General features: G+C 50.3%; 1 protein-coding gene across 3 annotated transcripts in view; it reads left to right on the top strand.

Moving 5' to 3' along the window:
- Window positions 1–24,983, top strand: part of EFR3B (EFR3 homolog B) — a 117,264-nt gene extending 92,281 nt beyond the window's left edge. For all 3 annotated transcript variants that reach the window (XM_019712762.3, XM_019712763.3, XM_088796256.1), the window contains 18 exons: window positions 2,362–2,511; window positions 3,763–3,897; window positions 4,366–4,444; window positions 5,183–5,318; window positions 5,595–5,756; window positions 6,578–6,689; window positions 7,091–7,142; window positions 9,267–9,439; window positions 9,882–9,957; window positions 10,403–10,564; window positions 11,709–11,840; window positions 12,848–12,915; window positions 13,668–13,795; window positions 14,508–14,599; window positions 17,599–17,647; window positions 18,717–18,823; window positions 20,106–20,155; window positions 20,583–24,983. In XM_019712762.3, the coding sequence (XP_019568321.1) occupies window positions 2,362–2,511; window positions 3,763–3,897; window positions 4,366–4,444; window positions 5,183–5,318; window positions 5,595–5,756; window positions 6,578–6,689; window positions 7,091–7,142; window positions 9,267–9,439; window positions 9,882–9,957; window positions 10,403–10,564; window positions 11,709–11,840; window positions 12,848–12,915; window positions 13,668–13,795; window positions 14,508–14,599; window positions 17,599–17,647; window positions 18,717–18,823; window positions 20,106–20,155; window positions 20,583–20,688 (1,969 nt within the window). In that variant the 3' untranslated portion in view covers window positions 20,689–24,983. The remainder of the gene's footprint in view (window positions 1–2,361; window positions 2,512–3,762; window positions 3,898–4,365; window positions 4,445–5,182; window positions 5,319–5,594; window positions 5,757–6,577; window positions 6,690–7,090; window positions 7,143–9,266; window positions 9,440–9,881; window positions 9,958–10,402; window positions 10,565–11,708; window positions 11,841–12,847; window positions 12,916–13,667; window positions 13,796–14,507; window positions 14,600–17,598; window positions 17,648–18,716; window positions 18,824–20,105; window positions 20,156–20,582) is intronic.
- Window positions 24,984–25,662: the final 679 nt, after the last annotated feature.

Raw genomic sequence — 25,662 nt, 5'->3', positions numbered from 1 at the left:
CATACACAGAATCACACACTCATGCACACAATCACACACACAACCATATACATAATCACACACACCCATGCATTCGTGCACACAATTACACACATCCATGCAATCACACACACACACACACACGGTTTGGTGGAGAGGCATGGAAGCAGACGTGGTCAGCACTGCCTTGTGACAGCGTCAGGAGTGTACTGAACATCGGGAGAAGGGTTGCTGAGGTTTGCTCCTGGCAAGTGGGCAGTGCCATTAGCACCTACAGGCTGGCACTTACCATCCATAAAAGGAAGGCCTGCAGGGTGAGAGGAGTTTCTGGCATCAATCTTCTTCCTTCCTCTTGTCTCTTTTCCATACCCTCCCTGCACCCCCTTTTCCCCTGAGCTCTCTCCCTGTTGCTCATTCACAGCCCAGAGGTCCCAGAGCCCCTTTCCAAGAACTACCCTTCCGTCCCATAAACAGCTGTGTGCTTGCACACGCACACACAGTTCCCTGGCGTTCAGAGACGTCCCAGGTCCTTTGCACGTGGGTAGGCCTCCACTGAATCCATTATAAGGAGCAGTAAGAGATTCCTCTCCCACAGGCCTGATTTTTCAGAATTTATTTTGAAAGGGTCAGTCAGCTCTGGGTGTCATGGAAGGAAATGTGTACTCATGTGGAGGGAATTCTGGGGAGATTGAAGGCAAAAAGAAAACTTAATTCACATTCACATATAAGGAAGTCCTGGGAAGACAATTTCCCACCCACTGGGCCTGCTTTCTTGCCAGCCAGGCTCTCTTGGGTGGAACATGAGTCCAGCATGTTTGGGGTATATTTCTATTGTGCTTTATTGAGCGCCTTTTAGCCCAGAGCCCAGAATAGTTTAGTAGAATAGTGTCCCAGTTACTTTGTTCTCAAGCCTGGACAGCCTCTGGCTCAGGGACTTCACTGGTCAGGATCAGAGAGGCAGAGTGGTTCCCTGGGGAATCCTTGCCAATTGTGAGCAGCCCCGACTGGTCCAGGCCAGGGTCTCCCGGTTAGGCCTCTCCCACCATCCTGTTATGGTCCCCAGATAAGGCCCAAGGTCACACCCTGGTAATGGCACTTAAAATTGGGGCTGAAACTGGCAACTAAATATTTAGAAAAATGGCTTAACTCCAATAATCATCCAAAGGATACAAAACTGAAATAGCTACAAGATGTTAAGAAGTTTCTAAGCCATAAAATTAGAACAGATATTTAAAATGAGATTCCCCCATGCCACAGCAGAAACAGTGAGGATGGTATTCTCTCACAGCTTGCGCACTGGGGGTGGGGAGAGTATTTTGGCAATATTGGGAGCCTTTCATTTCTTACCTTTGCTTCAGTAATTCCATCATGGCAATGACGTGAAATGTAGTAAAATATTTTATACAGTGATGTCCATCGTAGCATTGTTACAGTAACAAAAATTTTAGAAACAACTTAAATGACCAATAGGGGACTTGCTTAGAAAGTTCTTATGACAATACGTCATGCATGTTATGAAGAGTTAATGACATAGAAAAATGCTTATGCTGGAATGTGATAGGGGATAAAAATAGTACATATTACCTATACCATAGGTTCTTAATTCTGTTACATATTATGCACAGAAGAAAGGAAAGACGCCAAAATGCCAATAACTGTTCTTTTAGTAGTGATCGTAGGGGTAATTTTTCTTTATAGTTTTCTATAATTAGCATGTATTATTTTGTAATCAGGAAAAAAACGTTTGGTTAGAAGAAAGAACTTCAGACTGAAATAAAGGGCCAGTAACAAGGGCCCCCGCTCGCAGGGCCATGCTGACCCTGGTCAGTGCAGTGTGGCCTGGGGATGTTTGAAAGGGTCCCCTCTGTGCTGTTATTCAGTTCAATTTCCTACCTGGTTTCTCAGCCACCTTAGCCTCAGCCCAAACCCTTTTGTGCCCAGAGAGCCTGTGCTTCTCCCTCTGGATCCCCTCTCCCCCATAAGCTGCTCAGAGCCCTGGATTTGGCCTCAGCCATTCTTGGCAGCTCTATGACCTCTTACACCTTGGGCTCAAGTTGGAACAAGCCCAGCTGAGTACTAAAGAGAGGGAGCCTGGAGCACCTGGCACCCTAGGGATGGAGCCCAGAGGTACCAGGGTAAAGACAGACTAGGTCTCCAAGACGAGCCAGAAGATACGGCTTCCTGAGTGCATGTCCACCAGCACAGGAAGCCAGCTAGCCAGGAGCCCAAGTCACACAGAAAGTAGAGGGCGGTCTTTATTCTGCCTTTGGATGCATGACTATGTCCCTAACCCCTACGTTGCATCTCTAAGTCCTTGCCATAGAAACTAGACTCCTCAGGGTTTGAGGACTTCACGGCCCCATTTCACTCTTTTCCTCACAGAATCCGAATGTCGGGTATCAAAGGTCTGCAAGGGGTGGTGAGGAAGACGGTGAATGATGAATTACAGGCCAATATCTGGGATCCACAGCATATGGACAAGATTGTTCCGTCACTGCTTTTCAACCTGCAGCACGTAGAGGAGGCCGAGAGGTAAGCAGGTGAGGGTGGAGCTTGGACATGTGCAGCCCTCCCAGGCTGCTTCCCCGATTCTTGGGGAACCACACAGCTTGGTCTGTTTGGTAAAACGTAACTACAAGGCCATGGGTCTTGGCTTTTGTAGCTTGCTCTGCAAGGAGTCCAGAGCTGGCTCCCTAGGAGCCGTGGGTCTAGCCTTCTGAAAACCTGCCACACCCCTTAAGGTCTGCATTCATGAGGAAAGACAGTAACCCTGTGGGCTCCCTGGGGGTGAGTGTGAGCTGGTAAGAACAAAGAACCAAGACTCTGGTTGTCTCTCTGCAAGCAGCAAGCCAACGAGGTTTGTAAATACCTTTCACGGTTCCAATTACTGAGGCCTTTCCCTCCCTAACCTTCTTTCCTCCCTCACTTCCTAATGGTATTTCAGGCCCTTAAAACATGCCTGCTTGACCAGGCAGCAGACACTCGACACAAATTGCAAGTATTGGGTTTTAATCTGGAAGCCCCCAGACCTGGGATCCATCCTGTGAGATGGGATGGAGGGAAAGGTTCACGTCACTGTCCTGCCTGGCTCTGTGTGTCACGGGTTGAAGATAAGGGTTCCTCACCTTGTCAGTTGAGTCTGTGCTGCTGCTAGTCCGGGGGGGAAAGTAAGTGTGCCTCCTGGTGGCCATTCCTGGAACCGCACCTCACTGACAAGCGGGGCCTGTGGTGGTCTCAGTGCCAGGAGTCGGGGGCTGGCTCCTTCTTCCGTCCAGATCTGGGTCCACCCCTTGTGACTGATACGACTGAGCCACACCTGACCCAGCCACTGTGCCTTGCTTTTTTCCCTCCCTCTTTTTCCTTTCCCTTCTTCTCTCTCTCCCACTTTCTTTTGCTTTCTGCTATTCTGCCACCTCTCTTCATATCCCATCTTTTTTTCTTCCAAAGCCTTCGGGGCACGGAGACACTCGTAGTCTGTGCCTTATCAGGCCCATGGTGCCGTCCTCTGTGGGTATCTGTCCTTCCCACAGAGGCACATCAGACCTATCCTTAAGGATTTCCAGAAAAACTTTATCCCTTCTCTCACAATCTTCCTCCACTTTGGGCTTCTATACCCCATTTAACTTCTGACAGCTGTGACAGCGCCCCTGTGACCTACACCAAATTCCTGCTGGTACTGCTATCACCATTTGCATGGATACAGCACCGAAATCCAGGTGTGCACAAAGCGTGACTCCCAGCTTTGCATTCCATCCTTCACCCATGCACTGTGTGTTCCCACAGCCGGTCCCCCTCACCCCTCCAAGCTCCAGAGAAGGAAAAGGAAAACCCAGCAGAGCTGGCTGAGCGGTGTCTTCGGGAACTGCTGGGCCGAGCTGCCTTTGGCAACATCAAAAACGCCATCAAGCCGGTTCTTATGTGAGTCCCCCTCCCTGCCTCCCCCACCAGAGGAGGTCCTGGCACCTACTTGCTGACTGGGGGAGAAAGGAAGACAATTTACAGTTGTGGTGCTGTGGCCACCTCCATCCCTTCTCTGCCTGTTTCCTGCATTGTGACAGGAAAAGCTACCACACGGTGGCCAGGTGCAGTTTTGGGGAGGAGTTGGTAGGAAGCCCCTGAGGCTGAAGGAAGGTGCCCGGGTTCACTCCTGACTCCACAGCTGCAGAGCCCTGTTCTTGACCCCTCTCCAGCTCTGGGGCTGGGACTGCCCTGGGTTCCCTCGTGCTTCCCTTCTCTCACCTACACCTGAAGGCCCTCCCTCACTTTCCTGGGAGCGCTGTGAGGGCTGGGTCTCTTGGGAGGTGTCCCTCTCCCACCGAGCTTATCTCTCCTCCCTAGTGTCACTTTACATTTCACAGCCGTTCCCCTATATTTTCTCCTTCACAGCCATCTGGACAACCATTCTCTTTGGGAACCAAAGGTGTTTGCCGTCCGTTGCTTTAAAATCATCATGTACTCAATTCAGGTATGGTGGGTCCCCTGGCCCAGCTTGTCGCTCTGGCCAGGGGCACCTCTGGGAGCAGGGCTGTGCTTATGGAGACAGCCAGCTGTCTTTCATGCCTTCTAAGCCGCCGTGTCTAAACTGGTGCTGTGTAACCTTGCTGTGCGAAAGACCAGTTTAGTTTTATTTCACAGACCAATACTTTGTGAAATACAATTAAAAAGAATTCCTAGAAAAAGTAAATGAAAAACTCACGTGAAATACAAGTCCGCAGACCACCCTTGGCTGCCACAAGCATTGTCAGATTGCTCACTAAACACTTATTCTCAATTCCTCTACTTATCTCCCTGTAAACGGGCATAGGACAGATCTTGAATTGGCATCAAACCAGGGGTCACACTTTGAGCATCACTGGACCAAACCATGTGGCCTCTTGCAGCTCTTACCAATAAGACCTGGGGCCTGGGGAAAATGAAAAGGAAGACAATATTTTTAAGTTGACTTTTGACTCATTTGAAGCAAAAGGGCACAGGAAAAATGTGGAAATCCAGGTATTCACCGGGATTTGGCTCTGCTCCTTGTTGGACCAAGAGGGGAGGAGCTCAGGAAAAGAAACTGGGGTATCAGCGCCACCTCCGGTGGCCTTGGGCCCTCACCTTTGCCCACCCCAGCCTTTGAGATCCACCTGGGCTTTTCGGTCCCAGTCAAAGGCTTCCCTGGCTCAGAGGCCATGTGGGGACGAGCACATCTTCCTCCTCCCAGCCGCAGCACTCCCACCTGGTTATCCAGCAGCTCCTGAGCCACCTGGATGCCAATAGCCGCAGCGCGGCCACGGTGCGGGCGGGCATCGTGGAGGTCTTGTCCGAAGCCGCGGTCATCGCCGCCACCGGCTCCGTGGGTAAGGGGGCCCTGAAAGGAGTGGGGGCTGGGAGCCCTTCAAGGACAAAGAACTGCCCTTGGTGGGAGGCTGCCTCGTCTTTCAGAAAAGGGCAAGGCACTGGAGGGAAGTGTCAGAATCGGTTTTCCGCGGGAGGAGAAATCAGCCGGGGAAGGTAGAGGCAGAGGAAGCCCCTGGCTGGAAGTGGGCCTGGGCTTGCCGGGTACTGCAGGCGAGGGGAGAATGAGCGAGGGGTGCCAGCGCTGGATTTTGCGTCTCCCACCCTTCCGCGCTCAGGGCCCACGGTGCTGGAGATGTTTAACACTCTGCTGAGGCAGCTGCGGCTCAGCATCGACTACGCCTTGACCGGGAGCTACGACGGGGCCATCAGCCTGGGCACGAAGATCATCAAGGAACACGAAGAGCGCATGTTCCAGGAGGCCGTCATCAAGACCATAGGTGCTGGGCCTGGGGGCGTGGCCTGGGGCGTGGCCTGGGGGCGTGGCCAGGGTGCCGCCCACACACAGACACAAGGTCATCAGTCCAGAGCGAGTAGGATTGTCATCGGCTCCTGTTACTCCCCAACATTGGGGAAAATGGAGTCAGACCACGGTGCGCACAACTCAAAGACTGGCCTGGGTCGGGCATGAGAGAACAGAATAGTCTGTGGGTTTCTCATCCCGGACTTCAGATCAAAAGCTAAGAGAACTTTCCTGTGCCCCAGTCCCCGTTAGGCCTGAATGATGCTTCATTCTGAGCCACTGGAGGGGAGGTGGGGAGTGAAAAGAAGGGCGAGAGGAAAGGGAGAAAGCTGTGTAGAAAATGTCTAAGCACGTGGGCATGGAAAAGGACTGCAAAGCCACCACAAGCAGGTAAGAGCTCATGGAGTTCAGAGCCGTCCCGCCCTAGCGCCATCGGGGCTTCCCCTCAGCTGTAAGAAGTAGGCAGGGCAGGAATGAGCGCAGTGCACAGAGGAAGCCACTGAGGTCCACGGAGGTATGACACCCAACGCCACCCAGCAGAGCAGCCGGTGACAGAGCCTGGATGGGCACCGGGGTGCTGCCCTGGGCCCTGGGCCCAGCGTTCTCCAGCGCACACCTTAGCCACAGGCTCAGGACTGACAAGTGGGGAACTGGAGGCTGGACGGGTCGTCTACGTTTCTCTTCTGGGTCTTAATTGTCCCCCGCAGTAGTCTGCTCACCTGAAAGGCTGAGCTGAGAGACGCTGACGGCCGCTGGCCTCACCTGGGCCACCCCTCTCCACCATCTTTTTCCCCGCAGGCTCCTTTGCCAGCACGTTGCCCACTTATCAGCGCTCCGAGGTGATCCTTTTCATTATGAGCAAGGTCCCACTGCCTTCCCTGCATCACCCCATGGAGACCGGGAAGACAGGGTGAGTCCAACACACCTTCCTTCGCTTCCTCTTCTCCCAGTCTAGGTTCCCCAGCTGCCCCTTCCCATGGTTTCCAGCTCTCTCCTTTCTCCACCTTAACTCTCCTGGTTCTGTCCTCTCTTCTCTTGGTCTATTCTCAAATCCATCAGCAGCCTTTAGAGGGACCCGTGGATCCCACAGCAATTCCTCAGGCTGACCCCCCCCCCCTCCAATAACTAACTCCCACCTTGGGGGAGCCATTAATTCCCTGGTCTTCTTCCTGGCTCTGGAACTCACTGTCCTTGCTAACCCAACCAGATAAGCCTCAAAGAGAATCTAATCATAAGGGAGAATTACTCAGGCAAGTGTGCGGTCTCTGCCCAGATCATCCTGGTGAGTATGTATGTCTCTGTGGTCTACAGGGAGAATAGGAACCGGCTGACCCAGATTATGCTGCTGAAATCCCTCCTTCAGGTGAGCCTCTCTGGTCCCCATTCCTGCTCTGCCTCTGCAGGGGGCACCTCCTACCAAGGCTAAGGGATGGCTACAACATACAGTTGTGCAGGTTGCACACTGCACAAATTTGCCCAGCAGAAGAGGTGAGTAGGGGACTGAAATCCAGCCTATGTTCCACTCACTAGCCAGACTGGGCACCCACAATACTGGGTCATCTAGAGCTGGCAGGGTGCCGGTTTCTAATTTTCATGAAGGTGCCTTATCAGCTTCTAATAGCCTTGTCACTCAAACATGATCTCTGTATTAAGATGGAACCTGTTGGTTCCTGCCCTTTTTCCTCTCTAAGGACCTCCCAGCTCTGATTTCCCCTGGGCACTTGTGCCCACCTCAGTCTCCCAGCCACTATCTTTCCTTTCATCAGTGTTTTACATTCCTCCTCTTTATATCTTTGCAGCCATCACTGGCGTCTAGATTCTTTGTTCTCAAATGCCATTCCCATGACCAACTTGTTGAAATATAGATTCCCTACAGATTCTGAGCTGTCCATCTGAGTGGGGTCCCGGAATCTGTCATTGTTAACAAGCTCCCGAGGTATTCTTGTGGACATCTCACAACTAAATTATTCTCCTAGTTGCTCTTATTTCCACCTCTCCTCCCCTATCATAAGTACAACCACAAGAAGAATTTTCTAGAAATGCTGTTCCCCACATGTTGCTCTTTGTTAAAGAGTAGGTCTCAGTTACCAGCTGATGTACATCCAGATTTCATGCAGGCGCACCTCGGAGATATTCTGGGTTTGCTTCCAGACCACGCCAATAAAGCTAAGAGAGCAATAAAGCAAGTCACATGAATTTTTTGGTTTCCCAGTGAATATAAAAGTTATGCTTATACTATACTATTAAATGTGTAATAGTATTATGTCTAAAAAACAATATATACCTAAATTTAAAATACCTTATTGCTAAAAAAAAAAAAAAAAAAAATGCTAACCATCATCTGAGGCTTCAGCGAGTCATAATCTTTTTGCTGGTGGAGGCTCTTATCCTCTATTGGTTACAAAAGCAGTATCTATGTAGTACAATAAAACTAGGTTTGCCTGTACTTCTCAGACTGATGTTGGAAGGTCTCCAGCCCCCCTCCTCCCTAGACTCCCCACCTCATCCCTCAGCGCATCTGTGCTCTAGCCGTGGCGTGTGCATAGCCCCCTCACTCCCACTGTTCCTTCCCTTCCCTCTCCCCAACGCACACCTTCATGTCACTCAATTTTTATAAAGGCTTTTCATGCTGATGCTGCCCACATCTGGTTCCCTCCTCCATCTGTGTACTCCTGCCGTTTCTTTGCCGAGTTTGCCCTCATTAATTTGTACCTGGCATCTTATTAAGGTGACAGTTTGGGGTGCACTCAGATACATCCCCCTTCAGTGAACACTGATGTTTACTGTGGATGGCTCCAGGGTTTGCCAGATTCTCCAGGGCCTGCTGAATCATCAAAGGTGTTGGTTCGCAAGAGGGACATAACAGTAAATATGTTTTGCTGCTTCCGGTTGCATTGGCATCATGTACGATGTTTCTGTGCCAATTGGCTTTAATCAGAAGACACCCCCCCCCTTGGTGGCCATGCTGGAAGAGATGTAACTACATGCTGTGTGTGTTCTTTAATGCATGTGCATGGGTTCCGATTCCTCAGCCCAGCTGTAAGTTCTTCCACTGTCTCTCCATTTCTCTGTGACTGCTTGCGCGCTTAATGAAACATTTTATTCACAGTGAGTGTTGATCCGTTGTGCCCTGACGGGCTGGAACGTAAGGTTCAGAGGCTCCCTGACTCCTGCTCTCCTCTCGTGCTCATCCCTTGCTTGCTTTTAACCACTTAGTGTTCCTGGACACTGTTGCCATCTACCCACATGTCTACTGAGCTGAGCTGAGGAGGTTACCTCCCTGGCGTGTTCAAAAAAGTTGCCTAAGTATCCGGGCCTAGGATGATGGGTCTGAACTGGGGGAATCTGGACCGAGGGAGCTGGACTGGGAGATACCAAGAGAGGATGGATGCTTCAGACCCAACCTCTGCTGGGTGCTCCTCTGTCTCCTCACTGCGCCTGCGAGGGCCAGCGTTCCTAAGCACAGCCTTCCTGGGCTCCCTCACAGGTGTCCACAGGTTTCCAGTGCAACAACATGATGTCAGCACTTCCCAGCAACTTCCTTGACCGCCTCCTCTCCACTGCCCTCATGGAGGATGCAGAGATCCGTCTCTTCGTTCTAGAGATTCTCATCAGTTTCATTGATCGTCATGGCAACCGCCACAAGTTCTCTTCCATCAGGTGAACTTGGGGTCTCCTCTCCTGTTGATGTGTGATGAGAGAAGACTCCTGATAGGGCCACACATGCAGGTGGGAGGACAATTCAGAGATTCAGTGAGACTCACCGGAGAACGGATCACAGGCATTGACCGTGAGGTCCTGTGAGGGGAGGGGCCACTGAAAGGGCAATGACCTGGGGGAGAAGGGTGATGGACTGGAGAGTTGGGAGGTAAAGAGCAAGTACTAGAGGAAGGGAGGGACAAAATAATCTAGAACAATGTTTAAGAAAAAGAGATCGGAACTAGAGAATTGGGAGAAAGTAGACTGGGCTAGGAACCAGGGCTGGAGGGGCACCCAGAGGCTTTGATGCAACTAATGACATTGGGATAAAGCCCAGTGACACCACGTGAGCTCTGACTGGCCTCACACAAGGGCTAAAGTGGCCTCTCATGTCCCGTTCCAGTACCCTCAGTGACATCTCTGTCCTGAAGCTGAAAGTGGACAAGTGCTCCCGACAGGACACCGTCTTCATGAAGAAGGTTAGCAAACATGACCTCAAGGACCAGGCCTTCTGAAGTCCAACCTCCCAGCCCCCAAATCACTGCTGACCACTGCCTCCCGAGCCTGCCGCCTCCCTCTTTGACTATGCTTAGTCAAGATGAGCAGCCAACCTTCTGGACACTTGTAGTCATCACCAAGGCCAGCGTGGGGACCAGGGCCAGCCACTGTGTGCTGCTCCTCAAGCTGGACTTGGGCAGCAGTTTCTGCTGCGGGTTAGACTGGACTCAGCCTTCCCTTAACCTGCACTGCTGCCCGTGTTCACGTCCAGCGGGCTCTGCTCTAAAGGCATCCGCTCCCTCAGGGTGGGGATGGGGTGCATACAGCTATCCTGCCTCCTTCAGATTGGTCTTTCTCTCCTCCTTGCCTCTCCTGTCCCCACCCTGCCCACTGGGGCCTGGCCCCTGCCCTTATCCCCATCTCCAGCACTCCCAGCAGCTCTACAGACACATCTACCTGAGCTGTAAGGAGGAAACGAACATACAGAAGCATTACGAGGCGCTCTATAGCTTGCTGGCGCTCGTCAGCATCGAGCTGGCCAACGAGGAGGTGGTGGTAGACCTCATCCGCCTGGTGCTGGCTGTTCAGGTGGGGCCTGGTGTGGGCAGGACACAAGGTTGGGACTGGGCGAGAGGACCAAGCACTAAGGAAAGTGCTGAGTCACAACTGCTTACCAATTGTTTTGGAGCCCAGGACTATTGCACCCTTGGTTGGCCATTCCTCCATGAAGACCACAAACCATGGTCCTATAAGGGGAACCACTGAAGAATGCCTAATTCTCAGGCCGAAGGAGACCCAGGGAACAGGGTCATTCAAAAATACCCCTTAGCCCCTAGTATTTTAAGTCTCTCAAAGGGTCTGAATGGGACTCTAAGGATTGCCAAGAGGGTGCTCATAAGCCCTGAGCGATCCCAAAGCAAATTGTCTGGTTCCTAAACCTGGCTGTGCTTCAGAATCACCTTAAGCACTTATTAAATATTCTGTTCCTGAGCTTGGGGGGCCTGTAGATTCAACAAGCCTCCCTTGTGACTCTCAGGCAGCCAGAGTGGCCCTACATAGGGCTCTAGATTTCGAGGTCTGCCCAGGTAGAAGTTACTCCCAAGGATGCTGGCCATTGGGTTCATCCTAAAGACCTCAAAGGCAAGGGTCTCCAGGGTCATAAAGCCAGGTGAGCATCGTACCTGGAATTGTGGCAAGCCTGGAAAGGCAGTAATGGAGGGTCTTGGGCCATCTACTTGGCAGTGCTAAATCCTGCAAGGCCAGCCCAGGTACTATGATCGTCTTCATTCTAGAATTTGAGATTTCTTTGTATCCCATTCCCCTAGCAACTCCCACAACTTTCTCAATTTAACATGTGAACCCAACTTACAAGCCAATCCAGCCCTCCGAGACTCATCCAAGGTCTGTAGTGAAGGAAACCGCATCCTAGAGGTGGGCTTACTGATGAGGGTTTGGCCCGTCAAAGTCACAAAAGCTGGAAATGTAAAGTGGGGGCTTGAGGTCTTCCCTCTCTACTCAAGTATTTGTGAGCCTCCAGCTCATGGATTGTTCTAGGGGCCATTCACTTCAGCTTTAATAAGGATGGTGTGTGTCTTTCAGTAAATTATGGGGCAAATGCTGAAAAAGGCTTAGTCTAAAGCAGGGAGCCATCTCTAAAGAAGGTTGGGGAGAGGTTGGGTGGAGGGTGGCGCACCAGTATAGTTTGTCAGCTGACCCCTCTGTGTCACCACAGGACCTGGCCCAGGTCAATGAAGAGAGCTTGCCTGTGTACAACCGCTGTGCTCTCTACGCACTGGGCGCGGCCTACCTGAACCTCATCAGCCAGCTCACCACGGTGCCTGCCTTCTGCCAGCACATCCATGAGGTCAGTGTCCTCATGACCTTGAGATGCCCTCTTGACCCTGAGAGCTCAGGAAGCTCTCCCCTTGAAGTTTCCCCAGAACTTTTCCTTAATTGCATGAGCCTTGTGCTTCGTCTAGGCATTAAAGAAAGGGGTGACAGAAGAACTGACAATACTGAGACGTTACTAGAGGCAGCGTTTCTTCCTGTGTGACGTGACGTAACGGGGCGGGCCAGGAATAGGCAGCATCCTATAACCCTTCCTCACCTGCCACCTGTCCCTCTCTACTTCCCACCCCCCTGTGCTACGCCCCCTCCAGAAGTGTGTACACACACACACACACACACCCCTCATGTCACGTGGGACTAAAAATACTTCAAAAATGTTTAGTAATGAAAGTTTTCAAATAGCACAAAAGCAGTGTGAGTTGGACAGCGGACATCTGTAGAGCTATCATGCAGATTCAACAGTTATATTTACTCCCATGTGCTGCATCTATTTCCTTTTTCTTTGCTGAAATATTTTAAAACAGATCTCAGCTGTCATGTCGTTTCAACCCTGAGTGTCTAAAAAATATGGACACCTTCTTATATGACTGCCATGCTATTAACTGTCTAATTAAATTATCCGTAATACCTTGGTACTATCTAATACCCAGCCTATCATCAAATGTTCTCAGGACTGTACTGTATCAGTGTGCCAGAGATACACCTCCCTTTTTCATGTTTAAAGAGAAAACCGGAATAGGTCACAGGAGCAAGAAAGTACAGTCTCTTGGGAGCTAAGTCCCTGCATTTGGAGGACACTTAATGCAGACGTGTCATTGGGATAGCGTGAGCAGACCGCCTGGGCTGCTCAGTTACTGTCGATCTGAGTTTCTCCCTCGGAAGCCCAGCTGTAGGGTGCTCTGCCACGGAGTGTGTGGGAGCAAGGAAACACTGAGAGGGGTGGGAGCTCTTACATTTGCCTGTTTGGGGGTCCCTCTCCTTGTGGGTCCCAGCTCTTAACCTGTGGTTCTTCCCAAACTCCAGGTGATAGAGACCAGGAAGAAAGAGGCTCCATACATGCTCCCTGAGGACGTGTTTGTGGAGCGGCCCAGGTGAGGAGCACGCCTGGAACATGGTCCAAGATACCCAAGGCAGCTGAGTAAGATGGTGGGCAGTCTGAGGCCAGGGGCTTAGGCGTCTATGGGCTCTAGGGGCAAGAGTGGACTCTGCCTGTGGCCCAGAAATTCTGAGTCAACTTTGACTCCCATCACTTCACCGTAATCCACACGTTGAGCCATCTCGGTGTGTTGTACTGTAGAGTATATGATGCCACCTCTGGGAGCTTTGGCCAAGCCCATGGGAAATACATTGTGGAGGAGTCGTTCCTGACAAGACACTGTCATCATCCTAGTGGCATTCTCAGACTGTAGTCTGTGGGCCAATATCACTTCAACATCAGAGGAACTCACGGAAAAGATATTCTAAAGAAACAAAGTATCTAACCATAGGGGATAGCTTTATAAGTTATGGTCCATCCCCACAACAGACAACTGGTAGCCCATCCACCAAGGTTTGAAAGAACAGTTAGTATGAAATATTCACTACATAAGATGTATCTGCAATACATCACAGAACAGGAATGTAGGGGTGGGGTGATGTCTGTGCGTGTGCATAAATGTATGTGACTGAAAGTTCCTGCACACGATGTAAATGTGGTGGTCTCGGAAAGTGGGACTCTAGGTGATTCTTTTTCCTTTTGCTTCTCTGTCATTTTGTATATGAATATTATTACTTTTATAATAAGGAAAATCATTAGGAAATCATCCATGGTTCTCACTTGCCTCTTCCCTCCTTTGTGTTCCAGGCTGTCTCAGAACCTTGATGAAGTGGTGATTGAGTTCCTCTTCCGCCAGAGTAAAATCAGTGAGGTCCTGGGGGGCAGTGGCTACAATTCAGACAGGCTCTGCCTGCCCTACATCCCTCAGCTGACAGGTATGAGCTTTGCTCAAGGACTTGCAAGTCTGCCTCTGCCTTTTCTTGGCCAGGTAAGGGCCTGTGGGTAAGGGACGTCAGTTGCCTTCCACGGCACCTTGGCTGTCACACAAGAGCTGAAAGACACCGTGGAAAGCTATGGTGAGATCCTACGGATTTCCCCGCCTCTCCTCAGTGCAGGATCCTTGGGAGTACCCGGCCCATGAGGTAGCCTGGCCTGTAGATGGGTCCCATTGTGCCACATATGGGCTGCAGAATCAGGCCCAGTACTCTGTGCCTTACTTCCTGAAAAATCTTAGATACGTCCCTTGGCTTTTCTGACTCAGTTTCCTTGACTGTAAACAGGGATATTAACAATACCTGCCTTAGAGGGTGGATGGGAGAAGGACATGAAATAATGAAGGCAAATGCACGTAGTAAATGCTACACAATTGGCAGCCACTAGTGCTATGAGCAGATGACACTTACACAAGTTGAGACATGCTTTCTGGTCGTAAGCATCTTCTTTGTGCTCGTCAGTAATTTCAAAATCTTAGCCCTAAAGAGCATAACTCACCACCCTCAGGTGGGCCGAAAAGACCTTCGTGTGCACTGAGCCCTCAGAGGACTGCGGACCAGGCAAAGGCGCAGGGCTTGGGAGATAGTATTAGGGCATGATCCTGGCTCGCCCCCGAGGGCTGGGAACTCTAGCTTCTCGCTCCTTCTTTCCCAGATGAGGATCGCTTATCCAAGAGGAAGAGCATTGGAGAAACCATTTCCCTGCAGGTGGAGGTGGAATCCAGGAACAGCCCAGAGAAGGAGGAGGTGAGTGTCCTCTTCCTGGTACGTGGTCCTGGTGAAGCCCAGTGTCCCCAGAGGAGGGGACCTGCTTCTGCCTCCTCTTCAGTCACACACTCCAGGCCCCATTCACTGCGTGTCTCATTTAAGCTTGCACGGAAAGTAAATTTCCAAAGGAAGTTTTCTTTCTTACTGACTCTCATCATATGTATCAGATATTTCCGTCGGGAAAAGTTATTTGTATCCATCTCCCCCTGACACACATGCCCATGGGGGTGTCATAAATATCGCTCTTGCAAGACTCGCCGGTTGTCATTCCCCTTCACGGTGGAGGCAGATGTGCTTCACGTTGGGAATTGGAAGGCCTAACAGGAGAGATGAGAGTGAGAACAGCTTCCATGCTGTTTCTTCCAGATATACCCATAAGGGTGCTTTTCTAAAGAGAAAGCTGCAGCTCAAAGATCTCTCTCTTCCATCTTCTCGTGAGGCCTGTGAATATCTAATTTCTGTTCAAATTAGCATGTGTGATCTCCCCTGCCATTATTTCTTCTATCTCAGAAAGTAAAGCAGATGTACCCACAAGTAAGGGAGGAAAAGGAATCATAGTAGAAATACCAAATTTACTCCCTCAACTGCAAAAGAAATAGGGGCGGGGCAGGGAGGAGGACGAAAGGAATCCTGAGGGAGTTGAAGCCACAAGATGCAGGGCACTTTTTAATGGTTTTAATGGTGACTCTTCCAGTTAAGGGAAATGTCGGGGAAACCTCAGCGAGGGTACTCACCTGGGTGGATCTTGGACAAGAAGACTTGTGGGGTCCTTGGGCGGGAGTATTTTCTGCCCATTCGGGCTGGTGTGGCTGTGAGGACAGCCTGGACACTGAGCCTTTCCCCAGATGTGACTGGAGCAAGGAGAAGTCACTGGGGTCGAGATCAAGCCTTCCTGTAACCATGCCCTCAACCACGTTCACAACTCTTTATTTATTGGGACAGACCTCCAGTGTAGGACCTTTCAGAGCTTCTCTGGAACCTTCCCAGGGAAGGAAGGAGGCTCTGACTCAGGCTAATTGGAGAAGTGCAGTGAGATGGGACCAGGTGTCCTCCAGGCCCTTCCAGCTCTACAGGGACTGGGAACCGCAAATGCATTAGGACTGCAGCGTGAGTGGGCTGTTATTCCCCCACCCCCACCCCACAGTGTGATGCTCTCTTCCCAAGAGTTAAGATACCCTCAGGAATTGAATAAAGTGAAGCAGGAGGAGGAGAAGTGGTTACCTGAGTACACAGCTGCCTACTGCCTCAGTGGCCTGAATCACCGATATGGGCTCCTTCCCTCTTCGAGTGTCTGCTCAGCCCAGGAGTGGCCTGGTAGCTAAAGCAGGTGTCTGCCGTGCTACATTTCTTTCCACTTTCAACTCACCGTGCCCAACCTTACCTCCTCTAGAATCCTGTGGTGGCTTCCTATAGCCTTAAATGACAGACTCACAGGAAGGGAGTGATTGATCAACGCTGGTTTGGTCAAATTCCAAACCCAGTGTCTGGCATTCAGAGTCATTTATTGTCTGGGCTGGCCCTACTGTCTCATTCTATTTCCCCCTCCTCTCTGGTGTACATCCACGGTCCTACTCTGACTAGTCTGCTTTCAGTCCCCCCATGACATCGCCTTCATCTCTGTGTCTTTGCTAGCATGGAATCCCATGTCTGAATCACCTTTCCTCTCCACCTCTGCTCCCGTGAATCGCCTATTCTTCAATGCCCAGCTTGTGTTCCATTTCCTCCAGGAACCCCTCTCTCATCCAGTGACCATCCTTTTCTTTGTTGCTACCACACAGTTCCCCAGCGCCTCGCACGTGACTATCTGATGTTGGTCGGTGCTGACAGTGGATAATGGATGGATGTACAAAGATGACTCCTCAGAGTGAATGATAGTCCAGTGCAGCTCTCGCTTGCTTGTAATTCCTATGCTAACATATTTTTTCCATGTCTACTGAGTGACTAGCCGAGAGTCCTGCACAAGTTGGTGCTCACTTGATGTTTGTTGAATGACTTTATCCCATACTTACATCTCTGTCCTTTCACACGCAAACAAGTATTTACTGAATGCCAAACAAATCAAAAAGTGTACAGCTCAATGAATTTGCACAAAAGGAACGTATCCATGCAGTCGCATCCAGGTTCCGGGAATGGAACAGCGTCATTGCCCAATAGCTTCACCTCCATACCACCCACCCACTCCCACCCCCGAAGGGAGCCACAAGCCTGACTAATGTCACTTCTTGAACTTTTTATCAATGAAGCCATTCACTCCCGTGTCTGTTTCTTTCACTTAAATTGTGTTTAAATGATAGAATATGGTTAAATCATGGGTCTTGCCTAAGGAGATGATCGTCTAGTGGGGGAATTCCTGGAATTTAATCTAAATTCCTTCACTGTTTTCAGCATCTGACTTTCCACATCAGGCCACACATCCATGGAGCACCCTTCTTTGGGTTTTATTATTTTCTACCACCTTTTATAGGCTCTACAGAGGACTGAGATCCTGTGACCCAGGTCCTTGGACCAACCTCTGCCTTTTTTACCTTTATTTAACCCTCAAATCACCTTGGTGGGTAATTGAATATCATAAGTCTTCAAATATGTTATTCAATTCTTGGAATCTACATTTGAGATTATATTTTCCAACTGCCTCCTCTTGCTTCCAATATTTTCTGTTGGGTTCTCTGAAGATTGTTTTGAATTACACAGCTTTCCTCCGACTGGGCTTAATGGGATAAGTTAGGGGAGGGGACAATGAATTCTTTTAGGTGAGACTCTGATAAGGACTTAGCCTCCCCACTTCCACCTCACTGCTCTTGGGGAGCTTCCAGAGACCCTGCTGAGAATGTGGGTGTCCTGGGCAAGTTTCTGCCCATCAAGACATTTTTCTAAGAAGTAAAAGGCTGCCACTTAACTGAGGATGCCAAGGCCCCCCTCTCCCCTCTGTTCCCTCCCACACTCCACCTTTCTAAACACTGCTGTTCCCTCTCCCGCAGCGAGTGCCTGCTGAGGAGATCACCTATGAGACTCTAAAGAAGGCCATTGGTAAGTGGGAGGCAGGGGGCTTTGATTGGAGGGGAAGGGAAGGGAGGCCTGGGTCCTGGGAAGCCAGGTGGGTATGTGCAGCCCCACCTGCTGCCCTCTGGAGGTGATTCAGCACAGATGTGAGGGCGGGGGCTGCTGGCTTCTGCCATCTAAACTCATCACAACTACCAAAGCTGCAAGTAAAAGTCCTGCTCTCCTGGATCAGTAGTGTTGCCCCATGGACCCTGGGTCAGGTAACCCTTTTTCTACCACCTTTAAAAGTAATCCACTGAGGGTTACAGCCAGTCAGGTAAAAAGTAATTTTGTATAAATATTTTGACTGTTTTTTTGGTAGAATGTGATACAAAAGAACAAGTTGACCTATGAAAAATATTAAGAACAAATCATATTACTATTTCGTTAATAATGGCAATAGATTTTAATATGCAGTATTACCTCTTCTGTCTGAATTATTGAGCAATAAAGTATTCTGAATGAGAGAATTTTTCTGATAACTGACGACAAATTATGCCTTCACATGCCAAACCTTTTTTATCTTTGTTGTCATTGATGGTACTTTCTGAATGTACACACTCCTCACCTTCTTAAACAGAGTGTGATGGACATATTTGAGACCCCTCCCCTTTTGTTCTAACTCATTTTGGAGACCAAGAGGAATACTAGAAGCCTAAGTGGCCTTAGACTGCTCTGCCACAGGGGTTCTGTGCTGGCTTTTGTGCTGTCTGGCTTTTCTATTGTTGATGTCCCTTTTCAAATTACCCCAGAGTACTCCCTGCTACTTGAGGCTTTAAAAGCCCAGTTTAAGAGACCACTTAACTACTTCTCAAACCCTTAAACAAGGAAGGGGGCTGAGCCCTCAGGCAAAATCAAGAAACGGTCTAGCCCTCCGGGACTATGTAATGGCACCGCGCCCTCCTTGCCTCCGCTCCCTATTCAATGCAAGGAGAGAGCCCGAGCTTCCTCACAGACAGAGCTCCGGGAGGAGTCCACCCAGCTTCCCGTCTTCTCCACCCCAGCCCCGCGTAAGTGGGGCAGGACCTAAGGGCTGACCTGGCTCTCTGTGCTGCAGTGGACAGTGTGGCAGTCGAGGAGCAGGAGCGTGAACGGCGGCGGCAGGTGGTGGAGAAGTTCCAGAAGGCGCCCTTCGAGGAGATCGCAGCGCACTGCGGCGCGCGGGTAAGTGACGCATTACAGGGGTGAGTCCTCAGGGACCGAAGAGACGCTGGATTTGGGCCCAGGGCAGGACTGCGTTTCTAGGAGATCTTGGCACTTTTATCACCCAGAAATTAGGGTTTAGATGCCCACAGCGGCCTGGCACTGCATCGTTTGCCCATGAACCAAAAAACTTGATTAGTCATACACTGCTCCAGACCTCACAATTTTCATGTAAGGAAGAAGCCCTGGCCTCAGCAGCTCCTATCAAACAGAGTATAATGATTGTGCTCATAATAGCAAGTGCGTAAATAGCGCTCACTATGCAGTGATGAATTGATGTCATTCTCATGACAACTCTGTGCGGTCGGTGCCATTGTGATCAACACGTTACCCAGTGATGGGGGAGGGGCCGTGGCGAAGGAAAGATGGCCAGTGTTTGCAGCAGGACCCACTTCCGGGCAAGAGGAATGGAACAGCCAGCCTTGGAAGAGAGATTTGAAAGAGAGGGTGCCAGACCAGTAGAAAGAAGGCTCATGTCAATACTTAAGGGAAGAGCACAAGCATTTCTTGACATTCATTTTATGTGCCAGGATTTGTTAGTCACCGTGTTCATCTTAGAATTTGCAAATAACTCATATTTTATTGTACTTTCCCCTCTCAATAAAAATATATGTGATTTTCTATTCTATTGTATATATAATACATAGTTCATATTATGTGTAAGTATAATATAGATGGGGGGGCGGGCTATAGTATCCTAACCGCTTGTCCCACCTCAAGAGTTAGATGCTGCTCATTTCATGAGCTCAGAGTTGAGACCCAGTTACTGAACACTGTACAACTCACTCTCTGTGTGCGTGGATTCAACTGGAGCAAGAAGGGACCGGAGAGAGCATGTTCCCTAACCCACCACTTTTGCACAGCTGCTTCTTGGGAGTTAAGGAAAAAGCTGGAACCAGCTATGAGCCTCCTGGTGCCGTGCCAGGCAGGCCCGACTGCCCCACTTGCAGGGGCTAAGGGCCCTTAAAGAACTGCCTCCTGAAGTCCTGGTGTTCCAGGCCTCTGTGCTGCCCCCCGCCCTGGCCTCTGTGCTGCCCCTCCAGGCCTCTGTGCTGCCTCTGTGCTTCGTTGGGTGGCTCTACCTGACTTGAACCCACAGACAAGCACTGAGAACAAGCACCCACTGTTCTCTTCCTGCCGCTGCACTGCCTGCACCTTCAGTGCACACTCTGGACAGGTGAGCGCGTGACAGCGCGCAGAGGTGCGGGGAGCCCCAACTCACGCGCCATCTGTTTGTATCTAGGCATCACTGCTGCAGAGCAAACTCAACCAGATCTTTGAAATCACCATCCGGTAAGTGCAGCCCTGGCCTGGGGACCCTACCTCTGTGGTCGCCTTGGGCCCCTTTCTCCCACCTTCCTCTTGCACCTGCCTTCGGTCCTCCCTCCCTCCAGCCTCTGTCTCAGGGCTGAGGTCAACAACTAACTCTCCCCAGAAAAGGAAATCAAGACTAGGGAGGGAAAGAGACAGCTCAGCGAACCCTGGAAAAAAGCCACGAGCGCTAGTGTCCCGGGCTAAGATTTTACTTTCTAAAGCACTATAGAGCCTGTCATGAAGCTGTGGATTCTAGAACAACTTGAAACCTGGGAACCCGTGGAGTGACAAAGGCCCTGGTCCCTGTTTGAAAAGAAACACAAATCAGCTGCTCCATTTGGTTTCATGGGGTGGGACCCCAGAACCCCCTCTTCATCCCTTTCTCCTCCATGTGTTCCTGCCCCAGGCCCCCGCCAAGCCCATCAGGAACCATTACCGCAGCCTACGGCCAGCCTCAGAACCACTCCATCCCCGTCTACGAGATGAAGTTTCCGGATCTGTGTGTATACTGAACTCCAAAGGTGGAGCTCCTTAGAGGGGTAGGGTCTGAGAGATGGGCTCGCCCTCACTCCCACCCCTACTACGTGGAAATCTAACTGGGATCTCAGAAAAGGTCACCGTAGATGGCAGCATCTCCCCAGCTAAGCAAGGGGGAGCCCCAGGTCCTTACGCTTCTTCCCTCTTGTCCTCCCTGGGGTGACCAGCCACTTGCTCCCCTGGGACCAATAAGCCTCTAACTTGCACCCTTTGTCTCCTCCTTTGCGTCAGCCAGGGACCAACAATAGCGGGGGTCTCCAGAGAAAGGCTGAGATCCTGAGAAGCTCCTACTTGGTGTAATAAGTGAAAGGCTTTTATGGGGGTGGGCCTGGGGGGGGCACAGCTGCCATTCCCCCAGGAGGGAACTAGTTGGAGACACAATTGGTCAAAGGAAGCCATAGACTGCAATAGGGAGGAAGCAGTGGCTGCGAAAGCTGGAGATGGATGGAGCGGCTGCTCCTCTAGACCATCCTCTCCCTCTGGTCTGCAGGCCCTCACGTCTCCGGTGTCTCTTCCAATCTCCTGCTTACCCTACCAGTTGTCTCTTTATGGTTTTTAATATTATTAATTAGTGCTGAGCCCTTATAACAGGAGGTGGGGTAGAGACACCATGGGGGCAGCAAAGGATGAAGTGAAGGGCAGGCAGCTGCTGATGGCGGGGGCTGGCTCTCCCCAGGCTGGGCCTGCCTCCTGTGGAGGAGCAGCAGGCAGAAGTGGGCAAGTCCAGGTCCCTCTGTAGCATCTTCTCACCTCCTTTGTTCAGAGGGAGCTTGTGTGGCCTTCCCATAGTTCTCCCTTCTGGATGTTTCTCTGAGTGGAGCTCTTTCTTTGATGCCTGAGGATCTCAATGTGTTTTTACAGTCTCTGGGTTGAGGGAGGGCAGAACTAGATAATCTGGTTCTAGATGACCCAAATGGAGGAGGAACTGCAGGGGCCCCAGGCCTGCCCACGTCACTGCCTGGCCTGGCTGGGCTGGGCTGGAGGGGGTTGCTGGGAAGGAATGGTAGTGGGGGGAGGAGAACTTTGGTGCTCGAAAATGTCAGAAGTCAACCTTTTGGATGTTTTGTTCGAGGAAAGAAGGATCCAGCACCTGATAATGGAATGATTTCTTCACACTTTGACAAAATCTGGACATCAGTGCCAACTGGCAAAGCTTGAGGCGTGGGGAGAGTAGGGAGACCCCTTTGGGTTCTACATTTCCTGAGTCCTGTCTACCTGTCTGCATGTAGAGGGGGATCCAGGAGGCCGTCTGCTGTGCGCTCCGCTTCCCCCTTCTCGGCCCCCTGCTTTGTGCCTCCCGAGCAGCTCTGACAGAACCTCACCTGAGCCTCCTCCTGTGGCAGCACCTATGGCCCCACATCACTCTTTCCTTCTCTTCCAGTGAGACTTCCTAGAACTTATCTGAGCTGATAAAGCTCACAGTAAGGTGTGAATGGCCAACTGATTTTTCCCTGGAGAATTTGTTTTGCCAAAAGAGGGAGGATGAGTAGATTTCTGGACCCAAAGGAATCCCTTTTAGGGTACAAGTTTAGGCAGAGTGGGGTGATGTCAGAGCAGGCTGTTTCTGCTAAGGGGGTGGCAGACTTTTGGGGACACCTTGGGTCACACCCCCGCATGACCCTGCACAGGTGCTCAGTGAGAGCCTGGTTATGAGGACAGACAGGTGTATTTTCCCAAACCAGGAGAAACTTAATATATGCGTTTCCCGTTATGTGTGCAGTGATGTCTTGGGGAGGGGCTGTCTGACCCTTGTCCCTGTAGTTCCCCTTGGTGGCTGCCTCTGTGCTGCGGGCCTGTAGCTTCTGGATGGCCTGCATGGTTCTAGGGCCCAGGGGCCCGACTCCCACCCCTCCCCAGGGCGTTTGGCTAATGCTCAACCCAACATTACAAGCATGAACTGAGATTTCTCCTTACTTTAGTATCTCTTTGTTAAGAAACCCAGTTTCATAGACTTGAAACAAACTTAAAGGCAAGTAGCCTTGGGAAGAAATGTCACAGGCCATCTGAACCTTGAGCCACAAACACGTCTTTCCTCACAGGATCTTCCCATCTGTAGCTCCTGCTCAGCTTCAATGAAAAACCCCATTTCTCTCTTGTGCCTATTTGACTTTAGGGTTCAACTCCATGGCGACTGCACCCTGAGCATTGCCCTTGGGGGCCTGGTTCTGGGATGTGGGAGTTGTGGCTCTGGAGCCTCTTTCTAGAGCCAGCCACTTATAGGTCCACTCAGATGTCTCTCCCTCATGCCCACCCTGCGAACGGTGAGGAAAAAGGTACAGGATTCCCATTGTTCGTGCACTCTGTTGTTTCCTCTATATCTGCCCAAAGGAGCTTTTTTTTTCACAGCACAGCTACATAGCAAAGACATGTTTCTCTTGGAGAACTGGCCTCTTTTTTTCTTTCTTTTTTTTTTTTTGAGTGCCCTCTTCTCAATTTCAACTTAAATGTACATTCAGTAGAATATTAGGTTAGCTGCTGACAGGAAGTAGAACCTGGATTCTGGCCAAATATGCCCCAGAATCAGAAAGTTTAAGGTAAGTGTTAACTCAAACAGACAATGCAATGTTAAATTAAGCAGTCTCCTTCACCACCACCCCCTGCCCCACCACAAGTCCTGGGAAGAGAGACAAAGCAGAGTTTGGTGGGTACCCAGGCCCTTGGCTTAGCGTCACTGCTTCCTACCTTCCGAACCCTGTAGCATCTGACAGCACTGTGTCTTGTGACTGACCCTTTTTGCTACTCTTCTCTGTTGTGATTTTGAGCCAGCAAACCCATCCAGACCAGCTGTTCCCAAAGCCAGAGGACCGTTTCTTCATGGGCAAGGGGTAGGGTTGGTTAGCACTCCATTGACAGAACTTAATAGATGTGAATGTATTTGAGATTTGGAAGTTGTATTAATTTGGTTGAGTCATGTTAGTGCATAAGGAGCAGGTGAGCAGAAAGCACCAGGGTGATCCTGTTTTCCTTGTAATGGGGTCCCCAGTGCCATGTGCCTCTTCCCATTTTCCTCTCATAAAAGTAGAAATAAGTGGTTTCTTGATTCCTAAACATCTCCTCACCAGAGAAAGAACCCAAGCCGAGCAGAAGAACTAGGAAAGTCCTCAGATACTCTCCTCTATCCAGCCCTCTACCTCATATGCAAGTATAATCGGATGAGCAGTGAAAAGGTGGGGCTGGAAGTGACTTCAGTGCTTGAAGAAGCACGAGGATCATATATGCATGACATGACCTTTGCCCAGAGGACATGTTTCAACTGGCTTAAGAATGAGAATAGCCTTGGGATACCTTTGAATGGCTTCCAGGCCAGAACTCTGGGCTTCCCTGGGGACTCCTGGGTCATGATACCTTCCAGTTCCTGTTTCATTGTCCCCAGGCCTTCTGACCTGGACACAGAGAGTATCGTTGAGAAATGAGCGTATTTTTCCCAATTCCTCTTCATGACCATAAAATGGCAGTTGGCCGGGGGTGGGGTGGGGGGAGTGGGGCGCTGTGGGAAAAGACTTGTCCCGAGCTGTTGAGCCGAGTACTATGTTTAAGGTAGACAAGGAGATTAGCGCATCTGGGCGGGCCACGCCCACTTCCCCTGACCCGTAGACCATGGCAGACAGTGGCGCTGAAATGAGACAGTTTAGGGCAGTGTCTTTCTTCATCCCATTAACCCTAGAAACCTCCTGACCCCTTATCCCAAATCTGGCCATGTCTACAGAAGAATGGTCGTCATGGGCCTGGTCAGCTGGGGAGGTAGGAGAAGACACGGGCTGCGACTGGGACTCTGTGCCTGTTGGGGTCAGAAGGCAGTTTGCTGTGCTCTCTTAGCACCAGCCACATAGACCAGGACTTTTCTCCTTCAGGGGACCTTGGGGCCTCATCACCTTCCCCTTTTGAGCTCTTCCTCCATCGCACTTGATTCTGGCCTGTGGAGTGCAGAGCTGTAAATCCACGAATGCTGCAGACATAATAACATGTCTGTATCCATTTAGACCTTCATGACCTGGCTGGGAGTGTGTGTGCCCGTGTGTGTGCATGTGTGTAATATAGTCCATCATTGACGATATCTGTATATAATAGCTGATGTATTTATATGGGAGTGCAGAATTAGTGCCTGTGGAAGTTTTCTGTAAACTCATTGAGGCAGATTAGTTTTAAAGAAGGGGAAAGAGGAGTGTAGGAAGAAGGACACTTAGCAAGATCATTCTTTAGGACTATTAGGTATGATTTCCCAGTGTGTCTTTATGATGCCCTTTTCAAATAAATGTTAATGTTGTCACCACATGGTTGTCTATTTGAATTCTTTAAAGTAAATGGTTTTTTGAGATGCAAACAGGATCTGAAAATACCAACATTAACCGCTGACATTTAGCCACCCCCACCTGCCATTACTTCAGTTGCCTCAAAAGGAAGGAGGTTAGGCGAGAGGATGCTACCAAGATGTAAACACGAGGCCCGGGATTCCCAGCACAGGAGCATCCTCCGCTGGGAAAGCCTGGGCCATTTCTTCATTATAGTGACTAGAATCTAGCCCCATTTCATATAACCCGTATTGGGGGAGACTTTATCTTAGGAATCCGGCTTTCTGAATCCCCTTACATCAGGACTTCCCAGGGTGCATTCCACTTTTCTTTCGTTGTGAACTCCTAGAGCATCAAAATATGAAGGTATGTGTGTACGTGCCATACACAAATGTGTCCCAGCTGGCTTTGATCTATACCACCCACTGATATGTCTAATACAGTGACATGTTTGTGTGCATCTCCATATGTAAGTATCTGTGAGTCTCTTATGAATTGGAAATGCATGTGGCTGCAAACCCGTGGCCCCAGCATTGTGAAAACATAATGAGGGCGTATTAAAGAAACCCATCTCTGGGCCTCTGCCCTTGTGGAGCCCAAGGTTTCCCTGAGAGAACATAAGACATACGTGCAGCAAGAAAGTTGCCATCTGAGCCAGAC

Source organism: Rhinolophus sinicus, chromosome 2, assembly GCF_057876585.1.
Source record: "Rhinolophus sinicus isolate RSI-liver-muscle chromosome 2, RSI-T2T, whole genome shotgun sequence".
Lineage (NCBI taxonomy): Eukaryota > Metazoa > Chordata > Mammalia > Chiroptera > Rhinolophidae > Rhinolophus > Rhinolophus sinicus.
The sequence above is the reverse complement of the archived record's forward strand: the minus strand, read 5'-3'. Positions and strand labels throughout refer to the sequence as shown.